The sequence below is a fragment of the Symphodus melops genome (genome assembly GCF_947650265.1).
Source record: "Symphodus melops genome assembly, chromosome: 18".
In the NCBI taxonomy this organism is placed as follows: domain Eukaryota; kingdom Metazoa; phylum Chordata; class Actinopteri; order Labriformes; family Labridae; genus Symphodus; species Symphodus melops.
This window is the reverse complement of record NC_136708.1, coordinates 1,372,392-1,397,523: the sequence shown is the minus strand read 5'-3', so window position 1 is coordinate 1,397,523 and position 25,132 is coordinate 1,372,392. Positions and strand designations below refer to the sequence as shown.

The window sequence follows — 25,132 nt, the reverse complement described above, 5'->3', positions numbered from 1 at the left end:
CAGCTTCATGTAAATGGGTGAAGTATCCCTTTAACGTCTTCTCAATATTCATACTCGTTTGCCTCAAACTCATCTACTTTTCCCAGACTGAGATCCGTTCGAACAGCTCAGGCTGTTTAAAACTGACGTCAAGCTCACAAGATGTAGAAAGCATGAAGGGGAGCGTTTAGAGAATTTGACACTTGCCATCATATTTATTTAAGAAAAACACTAAACACACATTAAGTCACTTAAACCTTTAAGTCTGGTCGCATCACAATATACAGCAAACTTACAAAGGCCAGGAAAAAACAACAGTGTGTTTTCTTTTTCTCCACAGAAATCCAGCAGCTGTTGTTGGGTGATGAAGAGGGGGTTCCCCTCCCCATCCTGAACCAGGAGGACGCACCAGAACCAGAACCACCACACATTCAAGAGGAAGAACTCTGGAGCAGTCAGGAGGGAGAGCAGCTTCAAGAGGTGGATGTCAGCACTCTCACATCCACTCCTGTCCCCGTGAAGACTGAAGAAGAAGATAGAGAGAATCCTCAGACTTCACAGTTTCATGAAAACCAAACTATTGAGAAGAGAGACATAGAGCATTTAAAAACAGAAGCTGATGGGGAGGACTGTGGAGGAGCAGAACCAGACAGAGACTTTAATCATTTACAGCCAGATACTCCTGATGAGACTTCACACTTTTCTGGATCTGATACTGATGACAGTTGTGATTGGGAGGAGAATGAGGAACCTACGAGAGGTTTAAACCCTGTGCAAGACAAAGACGTAGCTGTCAGTGTCATGAACTGTAATACTGCAGATACGTCAGTTATCTCCTCTGAATTTGCTGCAAGCTTTGAGGAAAAGAAACAACTGAAAAAACACAGAATACGTACAGGAGAGAAACCGTTTAGTTGCTCAATTTGTGGTAAAATATTTGGCCGGTCTAGTCATCTGAGGCAACATTCTTTTGTCCACACGGGAGAGAAACCGTTAAGCTGTTCAGTTTGTGGTCAGAGATTCACACAAAGTGGTTCTCTAAACAGACACTCTGTTGTCCACACAGGGGAGAAACCATTCAGTTGTTCAGTTTGTGGTAAAAGATTTGCACGAAATGGTGATCTGAGACGCCACTTGGCAGTTCACACTAGGGATGTCCCGAATACCATTTTCCTCGGGGGTGCACGCGGCCCCCTCCACTGGCTGGCACTGCCCGCGGTCACACTGCACCAGGACTAACAACACCCTGTTGTACGTGACGTCGGAATTCAACAAATGTGTGCTTTATGTTATCATGAAGCGTGCTCAGACTTAAGAATAAAAAAATAAAAAAGATCGGGACGGGCAGTCGAGTCTGTGTCTGCACATCGGAGAACAACACAGACAGCATGACACGTCAGTAAACTACTTCCAGCATTCAGGTGACTTTTCATGCTTGTTGTGGTACCATGGTCGAAAAGTTCCACATTGCAGATTTGGCACACTACCTTGATTTGGCACAAGTGTTCTCCACACAGTTGAAGTCCTCTGCATTTTATCTTCCCTATCAACCGCAGTATGCTGAAGTGTGACGCTCATTGACCGCTATGAGGATAGGAATATCAAAAAACACACTTCCCAAATCCCAAAATGAATAAATGATTGGCTACCCGACGAACGAATAGCAAAATCTTCGGGTCCAGCCCTAGTTCACACTCGGGAGAAACCGTTTACTTGTAAAAAAAAAAATCAATCAATCAATCGACCTAATTGTGCCAAAAGTCACAGGTTTTTTGTGAAAGAAAGAAAAAATTACACACACACACACAGCGAGATAGCAAGAAACAATGATTCTCATAGGAATTTACCTGTGGTTTAAAAGTTCACTAAAAAGTCTTTGAATCTGTGTTTACTTAAAGATCACATGACTTTCTTATTTAGATTACGTCTGTTACAGAGTGAGACCTCATCAGACAGCTCCTTTCAGGTCTTTTTGCAGTCAAGAGTGCGGCTAACGTTGCTGCTGCGTGCAGAGGACTTGGAAAATGTGTCTACGAGTGTGAGGAAGATAAAGATCAGGCAACATGCATCGGCTACACTATGAAGTAAATCACTACACTGAGTGGGCACAGTGTCCAAAAAGGATTAAAGAAGTAAAAGTGATCAAAATCAGACCTGAGAAGAGACTGTCGTGCGCCCAAGCTGTGGTAACTGCACATCTGGTCGTTTGTTGACATTCAGTGGAAATCAAAGCAAAAAAATGGAGCTTGATGCCACCAGACTGTTTCTGGATGTGATGGATATTACTGAAGAGAAACTGTCATTATGCTCCACAGATGCAAGGCCGCCTGAGAGTCTGAAGATCACGGCTTTCTTTCTTTCTGCCATGTGACCCCCATACAGAGATGTAATTGGATCATCTGAATCGTTGAACAGTAGTATACACTGTACACAAAGACAACAGATTCTTTGCAACATTTCTAATGCCCATTTGTTGCTTTGACATACTGAATAAAGAACTTAAAAAAAGTTTTACCACCGCTCGATATCAGTAGTGCTTCATTAAAGAGTCATTAGGTTTTTCCTCAAGAGATTACATTGAGACCCATACACAAGTAAAGCTGCTTCACTTCTGGGACTCCATACATGTGTGACTGTCTGCAGAGAAAATGCTGGGAGGAATGATTGTTATAAAATGTGTTGATGATCCAGAATACAAAGCCTGATCTGAGTTTATAAAATAAACTGGATCAGTAAAGATCATTTAGTTCATTAGATTATTTTTGATTCCATTCCAGTCGGTTTTTCTTCAGATCAATAAATGAATGTTCCAGCCAACACTCCAGCATGATAGGCGGTGCGGACCTTAAAATAAAGTTACCTGCTGTCATTAAAAACACCGGAAGTAGTTCTACTTTGTGACGCTAACGCTACCGGAAACGGAACGCCCATACTTGAGTGTGTAGTTTGTATGTTTCAGTCAAATTTTACTGATGATGTCGGATAAATTACTCCTGACGGCTCGTCCTCATAAACAGATGAAGGAAAGAAAGACGGAAGCCGAGAAGGCTTCAACAAAAAGCAGTTTAGATAAAGCGAAAGGACAAACCCGAGTGAACATCGGTCCAGCTTTTCATCGATGGAGACAACTGAAGGAGCTCAAGGGCCTGAGAAGTGATGCCATGGTTGCTCTCTTTCTGTTGGACAGGTGAGTTTTGGTTTTGTTGGAGGGGGAATAGTTTGTCTTCATCAAATATGTCGCTTTTGATGTAGCCACATTAGCCCAATGCTAACGTTAGCTCCCCTGGCTGTGTGAGCTGGTACATGAGCTACCATTGAGCCCGTCACTTTGTGTTTGTTTTTTAGTTATGAGAAGCAAACATCGACACCGTGGAAACCCGGATTGTTGAGAGCTCCTCCCCCCGCTGGGTCAGCTGCTGGTGCGGAGTCTCTCTCTGACCTGTGAGTGCAACTTCAAGCTGATATGAACACGGGTTCTATTACTGTTCTGTCTCATATGGCTCCTGTTTACTTGACCTGTTGTTTAACGTACATGAAGATGATGTTTGGCAGAGAGTGAAGAGTGAGGTGGTTCTAACTAATAAATGAGCACGGAGTGAGGTTTCCAGCGTGTAGTCTTGAAGCATGACTTTATTACAATACTCCCTCTACCATAACCCAAGCCCAAACACACGGGTCAGCATCACCCCATGTGTCCTATAAAATCCTTTAACACTACAGAGAGAACCTGCATCCTAATAAAGTGCTGGAGTTGCACATTTATAGTGGTGGTTGTACTACATTTACAGACGGTGTGTAAATGTGTGTATCAGGGGACAAAGGCATTGAAATATGTTACCTTCTACCAGTGTATATTTGGGTGCTGCTGTCTGTTTAGACTGCATTAACGACCCATATTCATACTATAGTGTAATTTTGATTATTTGTAAATTTGATTTATAGTGTTTGTATTTATACATTTTCTTTCATATTATCTTTTGATACTTGACATGGCATCTGTTGCACTGGTTTGCTCAAACAGCATTTCGTTGTACTTGTACAATGACAAATATCTTATCTTACATATAAATATAAACACAACACTCGCACAGCTAGGTTTGCATAACCAAAATATCTCTGCACAAACTTTCAGAAACCATCGACGAGTAGGAGAACAGCTTCAAGGGCCAGAGGAGTTTGATATCAGCATGTCAACATTCAAACTTATCTCTGTGAAGACGGAAGAAGAAGAAGAGAAACCTCAGAGCTCACAGCTTCATGAAAACCAAAGTGAAGAGAGCAGAGACACACAGCATATAAAAACAGAAGCTGACGGAGAGGACTGTGGAGGAGCAGAACCAGACAGAGACTTTAATCCAGACAGTCATTTACAGCCAGATACTCCTGATAAGACTTCAGACTTTTCTGGATCTGATACTGATGACAGTGGTGATTGGGAGGCGAGAGATCAATCTCAGGAAGGTCTTCAAGCAAGAAAAGAATTCAGCTGTTCACTTTGTCAAAAATATTTTTTTTCGAGAGCAGACATTGTGAAACACATTAGGACCCACACAGGAGAGAAACCCTTCAAGTGTTCAGTTTGTGGAAAAAGATTTGCACAAAATGGAGATCTGAGACGCCACTTGGCAGTTCACACCGGAGAGAAACCATTTAGTTGTTCAGTTTGTGGTAAAAGATTTGTACAGAATGGACATTTGAGGCTCCACTTGATTGTTCACACAGGAGAGAAACCATTTAGCTGTTCAGTTTGTGGTAAAAAGTTTGCACAAAATGGACATCTGAGACGACACTTGGTTGTTCATACAGGGAATAAAACATTTGGTTGTTCGGTCTGTTGCAAAAAGTTCTCTCGACTTGATTGTGCCAAACGTCACATGCTTGTTTGTGAAAGAAGGAAAATTCAAAATGTTTGTAATGCCAATTAATTCCTGTCGGAATCAATCAAAATTGGTAAGACATATCTTAAGGATGTTCAGATAAAAACACACACAAAACAGACTATGTAGCTGTCCCCCGGCTGTATAGATGGTCTGGCTCTCAAACTGATGTTTCACAGATTTTAATGAAGTAGTTCCTTTAAATTCCATTTCTCTTGAAAACACTGTGTAAACAGTGTAAACACCTTGAAACACTGTAAGAACTCAAAAGGAGTAATAAAGAAAATATTACTATACATGTATTAACTTAACCTTTTAAATGTTTAAAGTACACACTTATGATCTTATCATTGTTATTTAAACCTTTTGGAGTGCATGTAAATTAAACTCAAACTTGTTTTTATACTTCATGAATTGCATTGTTTCCCTTTTTAATGAATGACACATTCATGCACAATCATTTCAAAATGAAATCTGAAATCACCCTTATTAATGTACAAGCTCGGACTTCACCCTTTTATGCACACTTCCAGCTGCGCGCGCGCGCGCGCACACACACACACACACACACACACACACACACACACACACACACACACACACACACACACACACACACACACACACACACACACACACACACACACACACACACACACACACACTCTCTCTCTCTCTCAGACGTTAACCTGATCAATTATAATGAGCTGCTGCAGCATCTTTGCTAGTCTACACGTTTAACAAAAGTTAACCAAACTTCAAAACACACTGATTTAGTAATTATCAATTTTCATGTGAAACAAAATAAGTACAAACCTCGTGCCTCAAACAGCTTAATCAAAGAATCACCGTAAGTTTGAACCTTTATCTCACAAGTATAAGTAGTTTAACCGCATCCTTTACCGTTCCGTTTTTACCTTAACTTCCGGTTATGTTCCCTTCAAAAATAATGCATCCGTCTTTTTGTGCAACAAAGAGGAAGTTATCCATAAACCTTAAGAAACACATTTCAACATAAAATACAAATGAACTGCAGATAAATGGATCCGTTACACTCTAAAACAGGAGTGCTCACACTTTTTCGGCATGGGAGGTACTTATGAAATGACCAAGTCAAAATGATCTACCTAATAACATGCAAAACATACATTTATTTAGAATTTAGCTCTGTACCTGTATATTAAGTGTTTGGTATAGGTTATAGAGAGAGAGAGAGAGAGAGAGAGAGAGAGAGAATGACTCTGGCCTCTGATTGTTACTGGGTCCTGGTCTTTGTATGTAACTGGGTCCTAGTCTTTGTATGTATCTGGGTCCTAGTCTTTGTATGTAACTAGGTCCTGGTCTTTGTATGTTACTGGGTCCGGGTCTTTGTATGTTACTGGGTCCGGGTCTTTGTATGTTACTGGGTCCTGGTCTTTGTATGTTACTGGGTCCTGGTCTTTGTATGTATCTGGGTCCTGGTCTTTGTATGTAACTAGGTCCTGGTCTTTGTATGTATCTGGGTCCTGGTCTTTGTATGTATCTGGGTCCTGGTCTTCATGTCTCTCTCCTGTCTCGTCCTCTGTTGATTGTTTAAAATCAAAAGTATACTGCTGAGTCATGATTACTGATTACTTTAACTGTGATGCCATTTTTAGTCACATTATTACTTATCCGTCCAAATAATATTATCGATGGATAATGTGACATAATGTGACTGAACATGGCCTTGAAATATTCTGATTCATTGCACATCCTTTCGTTTTCCATCCTCGGCTACATTTACATCGTCTGTTTCATCTGTCTGCTCCTTCACTGTTTCTCTGATCTTATTACAGTTCTCACCTGTCCTCCTCTCTGCCTGATCATCCTCTGCCTTTCTTGCTGCAACAAATGATAACTTGACTGAAGCAGCCTTTTAACACTACGTTACATATTTTAATGATCATTCGGCAAATGCAGTCACATCGTGACCGTCTTTCCTTTAGGTTTTAATGAAACGAAACTTAAGAGGAAAATATGGAGGCGCAGAACGCTGTTTTTTCATAGTGAGGAAGGACGATAGGCTGACGTCTAACTTTATAATGCTTTGCGATCGACGAATTGAGCACCCTGCTCTAAAATATGTATTCTTTTTGTTTGATCTTTTCAGCAGACACATCATTAAAGTCGTTGTGCTTTATTTAGTCAATATTAGTTGTTTTGTATGCATCGTTAACCTGAGCTGTTTGCTTTACACAGACTTCTCTGGGGTTCAGTTTTTTAACATGTTTATGATTTAACCAAGATGTCACATGAATGTTGAGATAGATTTTGTTACTTAAATCAGTTTCCATATTTGTCCTTTGGATTGTTTACATACATCAACAAACCTTCAAGAAACCAGCCCTACATTTTCTCCTGCCCCGCTCAGAAAGGTCATTTTAGTGAGGTAGAAAAATGTCTCTTCATTTTGTGGAAACAGTCATTCAAAAATGTTCTGTCCATTTATTTTGAACTATTGCTGCGTACATAACAAAAACACTTTGTTCTAAGTATAAAATAAACCACCTGTTTGCAATATTTCTTTGATTGTATTTTCTTAATTAGTACAACCTGTGGAGGACAGCGTTACACTATACATTGTACAGCCTGCCGGAAATCCATTACAAGAAGAAGAAGAAAAAGGAGAAGCGGAAGTGGTTCCACTAGTCGATGCTAACACAACACTCATTCTCTACTTTCACGTCCAATCAAAGTGAACTAAAGACGCCTGTTTGTCTGGATTAATTTATTCATGTGAGTTTCACACTTTAGTCCTGACTTGGTCCTTTCTTCACGGTTACATTTTTAACGTTTGCCGGGAATCCTTGGTCAACTTTAGCCTTATGCTGTTAGCTTTAGCGCGACCGAACACGTTTTCCCAGCGGACTGTGTGTGAAAGAAAAGCTGCAGAGAGATCTGATCAAGATGTCTAAAGTCCAGCTGCTGAGAGCTTTAGTGAACCAGAGACTGAGTGCAGCTGCTGAAGAGATATTTGAGCTGTTTGAAAGAACGCTAGCAGAGTATGAGGAGGAAATCTGTCGATCCAAAGAGGAAAATGAGCGACAACGCCACCTGCTGGACGCTGCGTTCAACCCGGAAGTCCGTTTATACAGATCAGGTTTGTATTGTTTTTATGTCTATTCTTTTACAGTCACATTTGAACATTTCAATAATAACAATGTAGAACATATATTACAGACCGAGCACGACTCATTATGAACAAAAAACAAATGAAACATAAAAGTTAGAGCTTTCATCTAGAATCAAAATCTTTAAACTTTGATTTATTTCTGAAGCTCGTTTAGTTCTTATATTTATCATTGTTTTGTTTAATGTGTTGATTTATTCATGAAAATAAAGAAGCGTGGTTTGACTTTCAAAAATACACATTTGTGTGTGTGTATATTGTTTGTTCACAATAACGTCTGTTTCATACATTGTCTGTTTTAGACGGTTAAATTTTAAATTTGGACAATTTGAATCTTTTGCACATATCTAGTTTTGAAATGAACCCTAAAACGTTTTTTGTAAAATCACAATCATGAAATAAAGTTTTCTGGGTTTAAATTTCACCGTCACACAACACACTCCTCGCTCCGAGGTCGGTGCTCGGGCCCTGATAGGCTGCTCTGCTATATGAAGTGGAATAATAATGTATTATATATGGTGAGCGTCAGCAGCTGTAGAGCAGAGCCGGGTCGTTGTAACAAGCAGGTGTTTCAATGTTAACATGATCGTTGAACCCCGAGCTCTCCTCATTACAGAAACAGTCATATACTGTTTACTTCTTATTGATCCCTGACACCACGATGAGCTTTCTGTCACTGGCTGTTTGAAGTGCAGTGACTCCACCCACTGAGACATCTCGTGCATACCCTCTATGAAGTAGTGCTATCAGTGGTTTCATCTAAAGAGGAAATTCAGGATTTATGAGCTTTATTCTTTTTCACTTTTTTCACAGATGTGCAGCAGCTGGTGGTGAGTCAACACAAGGTTTCCCCTGAGCAGCAGGATCTGAGCCCTAGACTGGACCAGAGCAAGCCACCAAACTCACCACAAGTTAAAGATGAAGAGAAGGAGCTGTGGGGCAGACGGGAAGGAGAGCAGCTTCAAGGGCCAGAGGAGTTTGATATCAGCATTTCAACATTCCAACTTATCCCTGTGAAGACGGAAGAAGAAGAAGAGAAACCTCAGAGCTCACAGCTTCATGAAAACCAAAGTGAAGAGAGCAGAGACACACAGCATATAAAAACAGAAGCTGACGGAGAGGACTGTGGAGGAGCAGAACCAGGCAGAGACTTTAATCCAGACAGTCATTCACAGCCAGATACTTCTGACAAGACTTCAGACTTTTCTGGATCTGATACTGATGACAGTGGTGATTGGGAGAAGAGAGATGAACCTCAGGAAGATTTAAACCCTGTGCAAAACAAAGATGTACCTGTGAGTAATGTGGTATGTAATACAGGTAAAATATCAGTCAGCTCCTCTGAATGTGCTACAAGCTTCAAACAAAAAAAACAACGAAAACAAAATAGAATCCAAACAGGAGAGAAACTTTTGAGATGCAAAAAATTCAGCTGTCCAGTGTGTAAAAAAAGTTGTTCTTCTAGAGCAGCAGTTGTGACGCACATGAGGACTCACACAGGGGAGAAACCCTTCAACTGTTCAGTTTGTGGTAAAAGATTTGCACAAAATGGAGCTCTGAAGTCCCACTTGGCAACTCACACAGGAGAGAAACCATTTAGTTGTTCAGTTTGTGGTAAAAGATTTACACTAAATGGACATCTGAAGTCCCACTTGGCTGTTCACACAGGAGACAAACCATTTAATTGTTCAGTTTGTGGTAAAAGTTTTGCACAAACAGGAACTCTGAGACGACATTTGGTAACGCACACAGGAGAGAAACCATTTAGCTGTTTAGTTTGTGGTAAAAGATTTGCACAAACTGGACATCTGAAGTCCCACTTGGCTGTTCACTCAAGAGAGAAACCATTTAGTTGTTCAGTTTGTGGTAAAAGATTTGCACTAAATGGACGTCTAAAGTCCCACTTGGCTGTTCACACAGGAAATAAAACATTTGATTGTAAGGTGTGTTGTAAAAAGTTATCTAGCCTTGGTCGTTCCAAACGTCACATGCTTGTTTGTGAAAGAAAACGAAATCAAAATGTCTGTAATGCAAAGTAATTCCTGTAGGAATCGATCAAAAAAGGTACGACACACATCTTTACGATGTTCAGTTAAAAAAAAAAAAAAAGACTCTAAAATGATTCTTCTTTCAGTTGGATCTTTTCAGCAGACAAAGCCACATCATTAAAGTCGTTGTGCTTTATTTAGTCAATATTAGTTGTTTTGTATGCATCGTTAACCTGAGCTGTTTGCTTTACACAGACTTCTCTGGGGTTCAGTTTTTTAACATGTTTCTGCATTAACCAAGATGTCACATGAATGTTGAGATAGATTTTGTTACTTTAATCAGTTTCCATATTTGTCCTTTGGATTGTTTACATACATCAACAAACCTTCAAGAAACCAGCCCTACATTTTCTCCTGCCCCGCTCAGAAAGGTCATTTTAGTGAGGTAGAAAAATGTCTCTTCATTTTGTGGAAACAGTCATTCAAAAATGTTCTGTCCATTTATTTTGAACTATTGCTGTGTACATAACAAAACACTTTGTTCTAAGGATAAAATAAACCCTCTGTTTGCAATATTTCTTTGATTGTATTTTTATAATTAGTACAACCTGTGGAGGACAGCGTTACACTCTACAGCAGGGGTCTCAAACTCCAGTCCTGGAGGGCCGGCTTCCTCAGACTGTTAGATGTCTCCCTGCTCGGACGCAGCTGAATCCAATGAGTGACTCGTTATCAGGCTTCTGCAGAACTTAATGACAACACATTGTTTTACAGCAGGTGTGTTAGAGCAGGGAGACATCCAGGGGCCTTTCTCACTTCTCTTATTTGCACCGAGTGTCCTCCGAGTTGTCTCCTCCACTTGCGTCTTAGGGCCTTTCTCAGTTCCCTTATTTGCACCGAGTGTCCTCCGAGTTGTCTCCTCCACTTGCGTCTTAGTCCCGCCCACCAGAGATGCACAGAGGAAACGAAGCCGAGGAGAGAGGACCGAGGAAATCAGCTTTAAGACACATGAGACGTCGTTTCCTCGACAGCGTCACATGACGCCACATCAGCTGATCACGTTCAGCTGTCAATCAGACTAACAGCTGTTTATGTCCACACAAACACGCACTGTATTATTTCTCATCAAACACACACAGTTACAGTGTTTAGTGTCTTTACCTGATAAAAAAAAACACCTGAAGAACAACCTGCAGTCTGTTTCAAACCAAAAGGACAGTTTCTACTGACTAAAAGATTTCATTTTGAATTGTCTATAATTATTGATTATTATTAATCAGTTTGGACTGAACCTAGCCTGTATTTAGACAACCAACTCTGTATTTTATAAACACAGATATTTATGTGTCAGGATACTGAAAATGATTGATTAGAATCTAAATGATGAAACGTTCAGAAGATAAATAAGTGAGAATATAAAACGGACTCCTCTTCATCAGACTCTTTTTAATCCCAGCTCATCACAGAGCGACTCTTTACAAACTCACTGATGTTCATCATCTGTTTAAATGTCCCACGCTCCGTTTAGCCTCTTGTTAATCTCCCTCTTTTCTCCCATATTAAACTCTGCTCATGTTGAGAAGTTTCACTGAAGTCTGATCCGCTGCAGCGTCCAATCAGTGAGTGATATACGAGAAGGGGGCGTGTCTGTCAGTGAAAAGACTTCCGTGAAGTCAGCTCTCGTGTCTCCTCGGTCATCGCTCCTCGGATCAGCCTCCTCTCTCCTCGATCCTCTCTCCTCCGTTCGCTATAAGAGCTTTGGGACGATCCTCAACATGGCGGCTTTGGAACTACTTCCGGTTCGGCCGAGGACCGAGGACCGAGGAGACTGCAAATAACGAAAGTGAGACGTACCCTAGGTCTTCCGAGCTGGAGGAGACGACGGGACTTCTGGTTCAGAGGTTAACGCGGGCTGGTAGCAACAAACAATCATTTCGTGAGTTTTGGATTTTGGACCTGGCTGTTGGCATAAACTGGTTTGTGACTGGATCAGAATGGCAACGCAGGCAGACGATGAGGAGGATGATATGGAGTTAGGGAGCTGGACTTTAGTTCCAATTCAGAAGGGACGAGGTAGGAATCAAAACAGGCGACATGATGAGGAAGATGTTCTCTTCAGGATTCAAAATTATAAAAGGAACTTAAAGTTGAACAGTTCAGAGGAAGAAAGCAGAGTTGTTCATCAAAAGATATCTCGCGATGAATGTAAAATAATCCTTAAATTTAGAAAAGAGGATGAGCACATTCAGACTAGTCCGATAGCTTTGTCAAGGGAGCTAAAGAAAAAGCTTGGAGGGGTGGAAACGGCCAAAGTGCTACGGGATGGGAGTTTGTTGATAACATGCACAACAGTAGAACAGAAGAATAAAACGCTACACGTCGAAAGGGTTTGCAAGAAAATGGTGAGTGAACGAAGAGTTTTGGGTGAGAAGAAAGTGGTGAGAGGAGTGATAACAGGTATTCCTGTAGATGAGGATTTGGAAAAACTCAAACGCAGTATTTGTGTGGCTGAGGTCAGTGGAATAAAGAGTCCTCAGAGGACAGTTGATGGCGAGAGAGTGGCGAGCTTGTTCTGTGCTTCTGGAGCTTCAGGGACCTGTACTTCCAGAAAGGGTTAAAGTTGGATGTATGAGTTTCCCAGTTAGGCCCTTTGTCCCTCCACCATGGCGCTGTTATAAATGTCAGCGGTACAGGCATATTGCAGCAGTGTGTCAAGGAAAACAGAGATGTCCTAAATGTGGAGGAGAACACAGATTTGAAGAATGCAAAGAAAACAAGCAGGTGAAATGTTGTAACTGTGGCGGGCATCACAGGGTAACATATGGTGGATGTGAGGCCAGAAAGAAGGCGGTAGAGATTGAACATGTGAAAGCAGTGAACAACTTAAGCTTTGCAGAAGCAGTAAAGAGGGTTCAAGGACAGAAGGTAAGAGGAGCAAATGATGAATTAAACAGGATGTCGAGGGCAAGGGTAGGTCAAATAGAGGAAATGAATCCAGCACTGACCATGGAAAAGTTAGTTTTGTTTGTGGCTTATGTAATCAATTGTACCGATCAGGTCAAACAAAAAACAGAAAAAATCCAAATCATTGTGAAGGGAGCTGACAGGTTTTTGGGTATTAAAAATGTATCTTGGAAGCAGGTAAATAAAAACCTGGAAACAGGGGGGTCGCCGGTGGCGCAGCGGCAGTGCGCGCGATCCCACGTATTGAGGCTCAGTCCTCGCGCACGGGCGGCCCGGGCTCGCGTCCGGCCTGTGGCCCATTTCCCGCATGCCTTTCCCCACTCTCTCCCCCTTTCCGACTCTATCCACTTTCCTCCCTCTATAATAAAGGCATAAAAACGCCAAAAAATAAATAAAAATGGTCAAGAGTTTAAAGGATTTATTCAAAGGTTGAGAAACAAACCTGAGGATGTATTCAAGAAACATGGTTAACACATTAGATTTTGTTATAAGCGGATATGAAAGTATTCACAAAGATATAAAGGAGGGTAGTGGAGGAGGATGTGTAACATTTATTAAACAAGGAAGTCAGTATACAGTGGTAGGAAAAGGAGCAGAGTTGGAATACATTATAACTGAAATTTGTACAAAAGAACGAGACATTAAATTAGTGAATTTTTACAATCCTTGTAACAGGTTGTCAGTTGAGTCTATGGATGAACTTGAAATTTTGTAACTCAATAGGAAGGGAAACAAGAATTGATCAAGTTTGGTGAATGATTCAAAGAATAAAGGGGGTTAAAAGAGAGTATGGATACCCAGTCTTAAGTGATGGTGAAAAACAGCAATAAAAGATGAGGAGAAAGCAGATATGCTGGTAAAAAACATTTGTTAAAATACATAGTTCTGACAATGTTAGTGAAGCGGGGAAAATTATGTTTACTCTTAGTCACATAGGGGCTGCTAAATCTTGTTTGGGGGATTATTGTATACAGAGGGGAGGGGGGACAGCGGGTGTGTATTGTAAATAATGTCTTGTGTCCTGCCTGTCTGTATACTGCTACTGGATGCCTTGAATTTCCCTCGGGATCAATAAAGTATCTATCTATCTATCTATCTATCTCTATCTATCTAAAAGAGGGAGGGAAGTGACAACAGCAGAGAATGTGGAGATATTACAACATGAGGAAGAAGTCAATGATGTACTAAATCGGCCATTTACAAAAACAGAACGCAAACGCTCTTTTAGAAAAACCAACATGTCAGCACCAGGTAAGGATCAGATTTGTTATATAATGATAAACAAGCTCAGTGTAGCATCGAAGGACATTTTAATTAATCTATATAACAAAGTTTGGGAGGATGGAAAGTTACCTCAAAGTTTGAAGGAGGCGGTCATAGTTCCAATACCTCAGCCAGGAAAAGATTGTACACATCCAGGGAATTATAGATCTATTGCTTTAACGTCTAACATCTGCAAAATAATGGAGAAAATGATCAATGACAGGTTAACATATTATTTTGAAAATAAAGGATACATTTCAAAATACCAGAGTGGTTTTAGGAGAGGGAGAAATAGCATGGATCCAGCTTTATGTTTGGAACATGACATTAGGAAGGCACAAATAAATAAGGAGAGTATGGTGGCAGTATTTTTTGACATAGAGAAGGCGTATGATATGATGTGGAGGGAAGGACTATTAATGAAACTGTATACATTTGGGATCAAGGGTAGGATTTATAAATGGATGAAGAACTTTTTATTAGGAAGAACAATAGAGGTTAGAATAGGAAAGAAATATTCAGGGAAATGTAAGATTGAAAATGGAACACCTCAAGGCAGCATAATAAGCCCATTATTATTCTCTATAATGATAAATGATGTTTTTAGAGAAGTAGAGAATGGAGGCAATGTGAACAAGGGGGAGAAATGTTGAGTTCATTATGAAGAAACTGCAGGGGGGGCAAAAAGAAAGTAGAGGAGTGGTCCCATAAGTGGGGTATTAGGTTCTCAGTAGAGAAAACAAAAACAATGTTTTTCTCAAGGAAAAGAATCGGAAGTGAAGTAAACAAATAAAATTGAATAATCAAGAATTAGAAAGAGTAAAACATTTTAGATTTTTGGGATTGTGGTTTGATGAAAGAAATACATGGGCGGTGTAAGAAAGTTTTAAATGTTATGAGGTGTTGAGTCGGAAGTGAGTGGGGGGCAGACAAAGTTGCTCTGAAAGTCATATACATTGGATTAATCAGATCAGTGTTAGATTACGGGTGCATTGTGTATGGTTCAGCAGCAAGCACAACTCTAAAAAAGTTAGATGGTATTCAATATCAGGCATTCAGATTGTGTACAGGTGCTTTTAAAACAACACCAACAGAAGCATTACAGGTGGAGATGGGAGAGATGCCTTTAGGAATGAGAAGAATTCAGTTGTCAGTAACTTTCTGGGTTAATTTGCAGGGCCATAGTCAAGATCATCCAACACAGGAAACTTTAAAACCTTGCTGGGAGAAGGAGAAGAAGAAAACAAATAGCTTTGGATGGATAGTGACACACGCCCAGGACTGCCTGCAGTTCGCGTACCAGCCAGGTGTTGGTGTGGAGGATGCCATCCTGTACCTGCTACATCGAGCCCACTCCCATCTGGATAAGGGAAGCGGCACAGTGAGGATCCTCTTCTTGGACTTTACCAGTGCTTTCAACACTATCCAGCCCCCCCTGCTCCGGGACAAACTGAGTGGGATGGGAGTGGACCCCCACCTAGTGAAATGGATCTCTGACTACCTCACGGGCAGGCCTCAGTACGTCAGGCTGATGGACATCACGTCTGACACTGTGGTCAGCAGCACTGGAGCCCCCCAGGGCACAGTGCTGGCCCCTGTTCTCTTCACCCTGTACACCTCAGACTTCTGCTACAACTCCGAGCTGTGTCACATACAGAAGTACGCTGACGACACAGCCATTGTCGGGTGTATCAGGGATGGCAGGGAGGAGGAGTACCGGACACTGGTGGGGGACTTTGCTGCATGGTGCCACACGAACCAGCTACAGCTCAACACCTCTAAGACCAAGGAGCTGGTCATTGACTTTGAGAGGTCCAGACAGAGGATGCAACCTCTTCTGTTAGAGGGAGCTGAAGTGGAGGCTGTGGACTCCTACAAATACCTCGGGCTGTGTCTAGACAATAAACTGGACTGGACAACACACACCAACCACCTGTACGGGAAGACACAAAGCAGGATGACTGCGGTCCTTTAACATCTGCAGCAAGCTGCTGGGGATGTTTTACCAGTCCGTGGTTTCCAGCGTGCTTTTTTACACTGTGGTATGCTGGGGGGGCAGCATATCCAAACAGCACACATCCAGACTGGACAAACTGATCAGGCGGGCCGGCTCTGTGGTCGGCATGAAGCTGGACTCTCTGGTGACGGTGGCAGAGAAGAGGACACTGGACAAACTGCTGGATATTATGGACAATGCCAGCCACCCTCTGCACACTGTCATCAGTAACCAGAGGAGCCGTTTCAGTGAGAGACTACTCCTCCCCAAGTGCAGAACCAACAGACTCAAGAACTCCTTTGTCCATCATGCCATCACGCACTACAACTCCTCACTTGGGGGGAGGAGGACCAGAGCACACGGGACAGAGGGGTAGGAGTTGGAGCGTCTTTCCTTCTACCCTCATTGTGCAATAACACATGGACACTTTCACTTAATGCAATAATAATCTCAACCAAGTGCAATAATCACAATAATAATCACTGCCTTTTTTTTGTATATTTTGCTTCTTCCATGCATATTTTTTGTATATTCTTTCCAACGGAAGAGTGTTCTATTATTTATGCTATATTATTCTTTACATTGTTACTTTTTGTTTTGTTACCTGCTACATTTTTTTTTATTGTATGTGCTGCTGGAACCTAAATTTCCTTGAGGGAGTCATCCCAAAAGGATCAATAAAGTTCAGTCTAAGTCTAAGTCTAAGAAAGCAGCAGAACTTACAGTAGATCAATTGAACATTAGTCCAACAGTACCATTACCGACAATACAACCCTGGATTCTGCCAGAAATCACCGTAGATTTAATATTATTAGGAAAAAAGAACAAGGATAGGGAATGTCATTTCAATTCACACAGCATCCAACGGTATATTGATGGGTATCACAGTTATGTCCAGATATATACAGACGCATCAAAAAACATATTAGGCAAAGTTGGGGTTTCATTTGTAGTTCCCGAATTTCAAATCAAAGTTGGGAAAAGAATCAGTGAGGGGTTATCAGTTTACACAGGGGAAATGATCGGTTGGTGAGATGAGAAGTGCAGGTGCCAATAGGAGAAATGAAAGAGTAATATCTAGAATAAGATTTGGACACACTGGATTAAATAGTACACTGTTTAAAATAGGAAAACATAACACAAGCAGATGTGATTACTGTGGACAAGAGGAGACAGTGGAACATGTTATTATGCACTGCCAGAAATATGATTTAAAAAGAAGACAAATGGTGGGAAAATTGAAAGAAATTAAAGTCCAATTGAACGTCAAAGATATCTTACAAAAGCACTCAGAAAATGAAGGATAAAACGTCAAAGAAGAAGAAGAAGTACATGCAAGGCTCAATCCCAAGTCCCTTATTTGCAGTCTCCTCGGTCGAACCGGAAGTAGTTCTAAAGCCGCCATGTTGAGGATCGTCCCAAAGCTCTAATAGTGAACGGAGGAGAGAGGATCGAGGAGAGAGGAGGCTGATCCGAGGAGCGATGACCGAGGAGAGACGAGAGCCGACTTCACGGAAGTCTTTTCACTGACAGACACGCCCCCTTCTCGTATATCACTCAGTGATTGGACGCTGCAGCGGATCAGACTTCAGTGAAACAGAGTTTAATACGGGAGAAAAGAGGGAGATTAAAAAGAGGCTAAACGGAGCGTGGGACATTTAAACAGATGATGAACATCAGTGAGTTTGTAAAGAGTCGCTCTGTGATGAGCTGGGATTAAAAAGAGTCTGATGAAGAGGAGCCTGTTTTATATTCTCACTTATTTATCTTCTGAACGTTTCATCATTTAGATTCTAATCAATCATTTTCAGTATCCTGACACATAAATATCTGTGTTTATAAAATACAGAGTTGGTTGTCTAAATACAGGCTAGGTTCAGTCCAAACTGTTTAAAAATAATCAATAATTATAGACAATTCAAAATGAAAACTTTTAGTCAGTAGAAACTGTCCTTTTGGTTTGAAACAGACTGCAGGTTGTTCTTCAGGTGTTTTTTTTATCAGGTAAAGACACTAAACACTGTAACTGTGTTTGATTAGAAATAATACAGTGTGTGTGTTTGATGATAAATAATACAGTGTGTGTGTTTGATTAGTAATAATACAGTGTGTGTGTTTGATTAGAAATAATACAGTGTGTGTGTTTGATTAGAAATAATACAGTGTGTGTGTTTGATTAGAAATAATACAGTGTGTGTGTTTGATTAGAAATAATACAGTGTGTGTGTGTGTTTGATTAGAAATAATACAGTGTGTGTTTGATTAGTAATAATACAGTGTGTGTGTTTGATTAGAAATAATACAGTGTGTGTGTTTGATTAGTAATAATACAGTGTGTGTGTGTGTTTGATGAGAAATAATACAGTGTGTGTGTTTGATTAGAAATAATAGTGTGTGTGTGTTTGATTAGAAATAATACAGTGTGTGTGTGTGTGTTTGATGAGAAATAATACAGTGTGTGTGTTTGATTAGAAATAATAGTGTGTGTGTGTTTGATTAGAAATAATACAGTGTGTGTGTTTGATTAGTAATAATACAGTGTGTGTGTTTGATTAGAAATAATACAGTGTGTGTGTTTGATTAGAAATAATACAGTGTGTGTGTTTGATTAGAAATAATACAGTGTGTGTTTGATTAGAAATAATAGTGTGTGTGTTTGATTAGAAATAATAGTGTGTGTGATTAGAAATAATACAGTGTGTGTGTGTGTGTGTGTTTGATGAGAAATAATACAGTGTGTGTGTGTGTTTGATGAGAAATAATACAGTGTGTGTGTTTGATTAGAAATAATACAGTGTGTGTGTTTGATTAGAAATAATACAGTGTGTGTGTTTGATTAGAAATAATACAGTGTGTGTTTGTGTGGACATAAACAGCTGTTCGGCTGATTGATAGCTGAACGTGATCAGCTGATGTGGCGTCATGTGACGCTGTCGAGGAAACGACGTCTCATGTGTCTTAAAGCTGATTTCCTCGGTCCTCTCTCCTCGGGTCTTTTTCAAACCGTCCACTACACCCTAGCCCCGCCCACTACCCCTCCGTTTGCGCGTCCACACGGAGGGCCCGCCATATAAAAGTCCGTCTCAAACCACTTAGCAGGGAGTGATAGTGGGCCATAAAACCCTCCGCCAGCGAGTCTGCACCGATGCCCACTCGATGATCACGTGTTACGCCTATTGTGTCCGCTAGTCACGGAAGGAGTCACCTGTACAAAAGTCAGTTCAGTGTGTTCGTGTTTGAACAAACCAAAACACTGCTCCAACTAAGATGGACATTTAATATGATCATACAGACGTGAACAACTTCACCTGTTGTTTAAAGTATCACATAAAAGCCTCCTCTTCGTTTCTTCCTTCTGTTCACCTCTTTATTTCATTGCGTTTCATATTTAAAGGGACTGTTACAAAAACTAAAGAATATTAAATCATGTTGCAGACAACTTCTCACTCTTATTTATTTATCATTGCTCTACTTTTGATTTCTTTGTAAAATTTAATTTCGGCGACAACAAAAAATAAACGTCTTGCAGCTGTGATGTTCATTTACAGTCTCCTTGTCTGCTTTCAATGAAGACAACCTGTTCTTTGATATTATAATAAATTAACTAAACATTAAATTATAAATTACAATAAAGAATGTGGGCTCCATCTGATCATTTTGCTATAAGTCCACGCTAATATAAATTTACTAGAGAAAAATAATCTACATAAAGACTTTTACAGAATGTATTACGTACATTAATAATAAGCCGTTCCCCCAGGATGCCGCTGAGTAACCATGGTAACACACACTTCCTGTTTCCACCTGAGAGAGTGAAGTTTGTCCCAAAGCCTGCGGCTGTATTTCTACCCTCCACCTGGATGGAGGGGACTTCATTCAGCTGCGAGTGTGACGTCACGGAGGAGGAGTGTGGAGGGGTCGGTTTGAAAAAGGCCCCTCGGCTTCGTTTCCTCCGTGCATCTCTGGTGGGCGGGACTAAGACGCAAGCGGAGGAGACAACTCGGAGGACACTCGGTGAAAATAAGGGACATGAGATCCAGCCCAACACACGTACACTCTTTCCACCTACTGTACGGGAGAGGAAATCATCCGAGCTGAACTTCAGAGTCCATCCTGAATCTGAAATACAACCTGTGGAGGACAGCATTACTCTACAGTGTACAGCCTGCCGGAAATCCATTAGAAGAAGAAGAAAAAGGAGAACCGGAAGTGGTTCCACTATTCGATGCTAACACAACACTCTCTCTACTTTCATGTCCAATCAAAGTGAACTAAAGACGCCTGTTTGTCTGGATTAATTTATTCATGTGAGTTTCACACTTTAGTCCTGACTTGGTCCTTTCTTCACGGTTACATTTTTAACGTTTGCCGGGAATCCTTGGTCAACTTTAGCCTTATGCTGTTAGCTTTAGCGCGACCGAACACGTTTTCCCAGCGGACTGTGTGTGAAAGAAAAGCTGCAGAAAGATCTGATCAAGATGTCTAAAGTCCAGCTGCTGAGAGCTTTAGTGAACCAGAGACTGAGTGCAGCAGCTGAAGAGATATTTGAGCTGTTTGAAAGAACGCTAGCAGAATATGAGGAGGAAATCTGTCGATCCAAAGAGGAAAATGAGCGACAACGCCACCTGCTGGACGCTGCGTTCAACCCGGAAGTCCGTTTATACAGATCAGGTTTGTATTGTTTTTATGTCTATTCTTTTACAGTCACATTTGAACATTTCAATAATAACAATGTAGAACATATATTACAGACCGAGCACGACTCATTATGAACAAAAAACAAATGAAACATAAAAGTCAGAGCTTTCATCTTGAATCAAAATCTTTAAACTTTGATTTATTTCTGAAGCTCGTTTAGTTCTTATATTTATCATTGTTTTGTTTAATGTGTTGATTTATTCATGAAAATAAAGAAGCGTGGTTTGACTTTCAAAAATACACATTTGTGTGTGTGTATATTGTTTGGTCAAAATAACGTCTGTTTCATACATTGTCTGTTTTAGACGGTTATATTTTAAATTTGGACAATTTGAATCTTTTGCACATATCTAATTTTGAAATGAACCCTAAAACGTTTTTTGTGAAATCACAATTATGAAATAAAGTTTTCTGGGTTTAAATTTCACCGTCACACAACACACTCCTCGCTCCGAGGTCGGTGCTCGGGCCCTGATAGGCTGCTCTGCTTTATGAAGTGGAATAATAATGTATTATATATGGTGAGCATCAGCAGCTGTAGAGCAGAGCCGGGTCGTTGTAACAAGCAGGTGTTTCAATGTTAACATGATCGTTGAACCCCGAGCTCTCCTCATTACAGAAACAGTCATATACTGTTTACTTCTTATTGATCCCTGACACCACGATGAGCTTTCTGTCACTGGCTGTTTGAAGTGCAGTGACTCCACCCACTGAGACATCTCGTGCATACCCTCTATGAAGTAGTGCTATCTGGGGTTTCATCTAAAGAGGAAATTCAGGTTTTAATGAGCTTTAGTCTTTTTCACTTTTTTCACAGATGTGCAGCAGCTGGTGGTGAGTCAACACAAGGTTTCCCCTGAGCAGCAGGATCTGAGCCCTAGACTGGACCAGAGCGAGCCACCAAACTCACCACAAGTTAAAGATGAAGAGAAGGAGCTGTGGGGCAGACAGGAAGGAGAGCAGCTTCAAGGGCCAGAGGAGTTTGATATCAGCATGTTAACATTCCAACTTATCCCTGTGAAGACGGAAGAAGAAGAAGAGAAACCTCAGAGCTCACAGCTTCATGAAAACCAAAGTGAAGAGAGCAGAGACACACAGCATATAAAAACAGAAGCTGACGGAGAGGACTGTGGAGGAGCAGAACCAGGCAGAGACTTTAATCCAGACAGTCATTTACAGCCAGATACTCCTCACAAGACTTCAGACTTTTCTGGATCTGATTCTGATGACAGTGATGATTGGGAGAAGAGAGATGAACCTCAGGAAGGTTTAAAACTTCTGCCAAGCAAAGACATAGCAGATACTCCTGACAACACTTCACTCTCTGAATCAACAGATGACACAAGTTGGGCTTTGGAGGGCTCCAGGAATCCTCAGGAAGATTTAAACCCTATGCAAAACAAAGATGTACCTATGAGTAATGTGGTATGTAATACAGGTAAAATATCAGTCAGCTCCTCTGAATGTGCTACAAGCTTCAAACAAAAGAAACTACAAGAACAAAATGGAATCCAAACAGGAGAGAAACTTTTGAGATGCAAAAAATTCAGCTGTCCAGTGTGTAAAAAAAGTTGTTCTTCTAGAGCAGCAGTTGTGACGCACATGAGGACTCACACAGGGGAGAAACCCTTCAACTGTTCAGTTTGTGGTAAAAGATTTGCACGAAATGGAGCTCTGAAAGTTCATTTGGCAACTCACACAGGAGAGAAACCATTTAGTTGTTCGGTTTGTGGTAAAACATTTGCACAAAGTGGACATCTAAAGTCCCACTTGTCTGTTCACTCAAGAGAGAAACCATTTAGTTGTTCAGTGTGTGGTAAAAGATTTGCACTAAATGGACGTCTAAAGTCCCACTTGGCTGTTCACACAGGAGAGAAACCATTTAGTTGTTCAATTTGTGGTAAAACATTTGCACAAAGTGGACATCTAAAGTCCCACTTGTCTGTTCACTCAAGAGAGAAACCATTTAGTTGTTCAGTGTGTGGTAAAAGATTTGCACTAAATGGACGTCTAAAGTCCCACTTGGCTGTTCACTCAAGCGAGAAACCATTTAGTTGTTCAGTTTGTGGTAAAAGATTTGCACTAAATGGACGTCTAAAGTCCCACTTGGCTGTTCACTCAAGAGAGAAACCATTTAGTTGTTCAGTTTGTGGTAAAAGATTTGCACTAAATGGACGTCTAAAGTCCCACTTGGCTGTTCACACAGGAAATAAAACATTTGATTGTAAGGTGTGTTGTAAAAAGTTATCTAGCCTTGGTCGTTCCAAACGTCACATGCTTGTTTGTGAAAGAAAACGAAGTCAAAATGTCTGTAATGCAAAGTAATTCCTGTAGGAATCGATCAAAAAAGTACGACACACATCTTTACGATGTTCAGTAAAAAAAAAAAAAACTCTAAAATGATTCTTCTTTCAGTTTGATCTTTTCAGCAGACAAAGCCACATCATTAAAGTCGTTGTGCTTTATTTAGTCAATATTAGTTGTTTTGTATGCACCGTTAACCTGAGCTGTTTGCTTTACACAGACTTCTCTGGGGTTCAGTTTTTTAACATTTTTCTGCATTAACCAAGATGTCACATGAATGTTGAGATAGATTTTGTTACTTTAATCAGTTTCCATATTTGTCCTTTGGATTGTTTACATACATCAACAAACCTTCAAGAAACCAGCCCTACATTTTCTCCTGCCCCGCTCAGAAAGGTCATTTTAGTGAGGTAGAAAAATGTCTCTTCATTTTGTGGAAACAGTCATTCAAAAATGTTCTGTCCATTTATTTTGAACTATTGCTGTGTACATAACAAAACACTTTGTTCTAAGGATAAAATAAACCCTCTGTTTGCAATATTTCTTTGATTGTGTTTTCTTAATTTGTACAACCTGTGGAGGACAGCGTTACACTCTACAGCAGGGGTCTCAAACTCCAGTCCTGGAGGGCCGGCTTCCTCAGACTGTTAGATGTCTCCTGGAAACAGATGCAAGGCAGGGAGGATCAGGAGGTAGGACAACATGAATATTCTACAATGGAACGCAAGAAGTTTGTTAGCAAATGGTCAAGAGTTTAAAGGATTTATTCAAAGGTTGAGAAACAAACCTGAGGATGTATTCAAGAAACATGGTTAACACATTAGATTTCGTTATAAGCGGATATGAAAGTATTCACAAAGATAGAAAGGAGGGTAGTGGAGGAGGATGTGTAACATTTATTAAACAAGGAAGTCAGTATACAGTGGTAGGAAAAGGAGCAGAGTTGAAATACATTATAAATGAAGTTTGGACAAAAGAAGGAAACATTAAATTAGTGAATTTTTACAATCCTTGTAACAGGTTGTCAGTTGAGTCTATGGATGAACTTGCTTTACATTTAGCAGGGAAAGTGATCTGGTGTGGAGATTTTAATGCAAATAACACATTATGGGGTAATAGTAATAATGGAAATGGAATGGTGATTGAAGAGTTAATGGAGATTAAAAATTGGGTGTGTTTAAATGATGGGAGTGGTACAAGAATAAATATTAGAACTGGGACAGAATCAGCAATAGACCTCACACTGGTGTCAAACTCATCAGCTGGGATTTGTACATGGAATGTAATTAAGAGAACAAGAATAGGAAGTGACCACTATCCTATAATAACTGAAGTTGGTTTAAGATTAGAAGAAGGTGACAATGTAGGTATACAGAAATGGTCGTTTAGTAGTGCAGGTTGGGAAAAATGTAGATGTATTAGTGATCAAGAAATGGAAAAAGTTGATATTCTGAGAATGTTGATAAATGAAATGCTTCTGTTTGTAGAGCTATTCTTGAGGCAGCAAAGCAGTCGATTCAAGAGAAGGGTGGTAAGTACAAGAAAAAGATCGTACCATGGTGGACAAAGGAGTGTGGTGAAGGAATTAAGTTGAGAAATAAAGCTTTTAAAATGTTAAAAAAAGAATCAGAGTTTCCAGAATTTCATTACATATAAGAAATTACAAGCAATGGTAAGAAGAACTGTTAAAAATGCAAAGAAGGAATTTTGGAGGACATTTTGTAACTCAATAGGAAGGGAAACAAGAATTGATCAAGTTTGGAGAATGATTCAAAGAATGAAGGGGGTTAAAAGAGAGTATGGATACCCAGTCTTAAGTGATGGTGAAAAACAGCAATAAAAGATGAGGAGAAAGCAGATATGCTGTTAAAAACATTTGTTAAAATACATAGTTCTGACAATGTTAGTGAAG

General features: G+C 40.4%; 3 protein-coding genes and 1 long non-coding RNA gene across 4 annotated transcripts in view; 3 read left to right on the top strand and 1 right to left on the bottom strand.

The window, feature by feature from the left end:
* Positions 1–25,132, bottom strand: part of LOC306838923 — a 63,047-nt gene that overhangs the window by 3,033 nt on the left and 34,882 nt on the right. Inside the window, exon 2 of the long non-coding RNA XR_013781136.1 lies at positions 318–2,590. This is a non-coding gene — a long non-coding RNA (uncharacterized lncRNA). The remainder of the gene's footprint in view (positions 1–317; positions 2,591–25,132) is intronic.
* LOC306838909 (uncharacterized protein) overlaps positions 1–25,132 on the top strand; it is a 34,368-nt gene that overhangs the window by 1,237 nt on the left and 7,999 nt on the right. The gene's annotated exons all lie outside the window — the stretch shown is intronic.
* Positions 7,456–10,570, top strand: LOC306838913 (uncharacterized protein). The gene is made up of 2 exons (XM_079367331.1): positions 7,456–7,977; positions 8,821–10,570. The coding sequence occupies exons 1-2, from the start codon at positions 7,785–7,787 to the stop codon at positions 10,044–10,046; spliced, it is 1,419 nt and encodes a 472-aa protein (XP_079223457.1). The 5' UTR covers positions 7,456–7,784; the 3' UTR covers positions 10,047–10,570.
* LOC306838906 (uncharacterized protein) lies at positions 20,269–23,760 on the top strand. The gene is made up of 2 exons (XM_079367323.1): positions 20,269–20,889; positions 21,734–23,760. The coding sequence occupies exons 1-2, from the start codon at positions 20,697–20,699 to the stop codon at positions 23,239–23,241; spliced, it is 1,701 nt and encodes a 566-aa protein (XP_079223449.1). The 5' UTR covers positions 20,269–20,696; the 3' UTR covers positions 23,242–23,760.

Excerpts from the sequence above, each read along its gene's own strand:
- LOC306838913 (XM_079367331.1), top strand. The coding sequence starts at position 7,785 with ATGTCTAAAGTCCAGCTGCTGAGAGCTTTAGTGAACCAGAGACTGAGT. Across the intron at positions 7,978-8,820 it reads AGTCCGTTTATACAGATCAG|ATGTGCAGCAGCTGGTGGTG; the intron begins GTTTGTATTGTT and ends CTTTTTTCACAG.
- LOC306838906 (XM_079367323.1), top strand. The coding sequence starts at position 20,697 with ATGTCTAAAGTCCAGCTGCTGAGAGCTTTAGTGAACCAGAGACTGAGT. Across the intron at positions 20,890-21,733 it reads AGTCCGTTTATACAGATCAG|ATGTGCAGCAGCTGGTGGTG; the intron begins GTTTGTATTGTT and ends CTTTTTTCACAG.